The sequence below is a fragment of the Trypanosoma rangeli genome (genome assembly GCF_003719475.1).
Source record: "Trypanosoma rangeli strain AM80 chromosome Unknown Tra_15.4_contig_00998, whole genome shotgun sequence".
Lineage (NCBI taxonomy): Eukaryota > Euglenozoa > Kinetoplastea > Trypanosomatida > Trypanosomatidae > Trypanosoma > Trypanosoma rangeli.
Window position 1 is genome coordinate 1 of NW_021706745.1, and position 2231 is coordinate 2231.

Here is a 2231-nt window from a genome sequence, read left to right on the forward strand (position 1 = left end):
AAAGATGTAGGACGCAGGGAAGGAAAAAAAAAGATCACTAAAAACTCAAAATGACACCGCAGCATGCGCAGTGACAGCACACAAGAAATACGATTCAACAAAAAAAACAAAAATTACTCTTAAAGACGGTTTCAAAAACAAAACAAAAATATGTTGTCGTGGAAGACCACTGTGCGATCCCACAGCTCCATTCACATTTTGGCCGCATATAAAAGTAAATGAAATATTCGCTTCAACCACTGAAAGCCCCCGGTGTCCAGACACCGTTTAACTTTCACATTGACCCTCAGTACGTTGCTGTGGCTTCTCATTCTTTCCTTCATTATTTCCTCCTCCCATCAGCAGGCACACAATGCCGAGAGCATCCGCGGACGCCAAACGGAAGCGGTTAGTTGTTTTTCTTCGTGTCTTTTCGAACGAATTCGATAGCCTGCACGTCAGCCGGCACCGCGGCACACGTCCGCACCCACCAAAAAACCAAGACGTAAAATAGAGAGCCCTGGTCCTTCCCGCGGCGACCGCAGTGCGGAGGCGCAGTGAAGCATGTCACGCCGCCGGGGAAACACGCAGGCTCAACGCCATCGTCAAGAACGAACCGGCAAACCAAAAAAAAAACATCCATAAAGCAGTAAAAAGCAATTCAGTGAATGGCATCCTGTTATCAATAGAGGCGTACAATATAAAAAAACAAAGAAGGACGAAATAAAATAAATGAAAGCCCCGCTGTGCTGGAGCCGATGAGAGAAAGCAATCTGTGGGTCCAAAACGAACAAATAAATATATATGCGTAAACAAAAAAAAAGCGTAAAAAAATGGGTGCCCACATGAGAAAATATTCACTTCACAGGGCGCGTAGAGAAACGGAGATGCTCTCAGTAGAATCACAAACTCCCCTATACCGGGGCTCCACTCAGGACAGGGCTGCAAAGCCCCATAGCCCAAATAGCAGCAGAATTGACACCCGGAGCACATCAGCACGCGTGGAACTGTCACTTGGACGTTCTCCAGATGCAACGTAGCTGTCAACCGCTTTAAGTTCCATGGCATTCAGTGGTCGGTTGTACAAAAAAACGTTCTTTACTTTCACACTGCTGTTTTCGCCGCCACCAAAGTAAAAGTGTGCGATTTGGTGCCACCGTACCTTAAGAATTGGTAGTTTGTTAGTATTCCCCACAAGCACGCCGTCCACGTACACAGAGCCCTCATTGGCCTGCAGCATGAGCGCCACTTTGTACTTCTTCCCCGGCTCCCAAGTGCTGTTGTGTGTTGTTGTTGTCATGCCGTCGAAGACTGTCACCCACTGTTTCTCCGCCGTGTACGACAGCCCCACAAACTTCAAGTTGTTCTTTCTGCTCAGTGACGCACCCAGCAGAGGAGCGCTCTCTTTCGGAACCTCAGCGATCGTCACCGTCGCCACAAGCGTGAACTCATAATCCATAAAGCTGTGCACATATTGATGCTTCCGCATGTTCACGGGCCACATGGCGTATGACTCGGACCCTGTGAACTCAAAGCCATCTTCGACCTTCTTTGCATTCGTCACAATTGCATTCACGCAGTGGTACGCGTCTTTCCAAGTTGCATCACCCGATGCATCCGACAAGAATCCAACCAGACCGACCGTGGGCACAGACGACATGGAGAAGTAGGAGTCCAGTTTTGCCCAAGTCTCCAAGACTGACGTGATCCTCTTCAGCTTCTTCCTTAGAAAAGTAAAAATCAGGATATTTGCCGTGTCGTTACTCCTCTCTTGTAAAAAGTACAACGCATCTTTCGAATGCAGCAGGGTGTTGGCAGACGTCCACTTCTCTGTAGTGTCCATGGAAATGGGCCCAACGTGAAACGTGCGGTTGTTGTCAGTGACCCAAAGGTAGAGCTTGGTGGCTGGCGGCGTGTCCCAAGGGGGAATCCCTTTCTGAGTGTACAGCATGACCTTCTTTCCAGCAATGATGGCAGTGGTGAGGGACCCCACTCCTTCAGGTTTCTGAGAAGCGTCTGGTAACAACCTGGGCTGAACACGTGTGAGTATCCTGACAGCCTCCCTCCACGTTGCCCCCATGTCCCTCGACTCGAACACATTGGAGAGCAAATCACATTTGGCAACCATGACAAGCTGCCCCTGCTCCCACTCAACGATGAGGGGGTCAGTGCACCACCTGAGGAGCGTCCCCTGTGGAAGCACCCAATTTTTGCCGTCATCCTTCGAATAAACAATCATGGAGACAGTTTCG

The 2231-nt window shown here is 49.3% G+C and overlaps 1 protein-coding gene across 1 annotated transcript; it reads right to left on the reverse strand.

The window, feature by feature from the left end:
• Nucleotides 1–910: 910 nt before the first annotated feature.
• On the reverse strand, nucleotides 911–2231 carry TraAM80_10484 (surface glycoprotein; the record flags this gene model as incomplete). Its single annotated transcript, XM_029387100.1, has 1 exon — nucleotides 911–2231. A coding segment is annotated over one exon (1321 nt), but the record flags the coding sequence as incomplete, so codon positions are not given.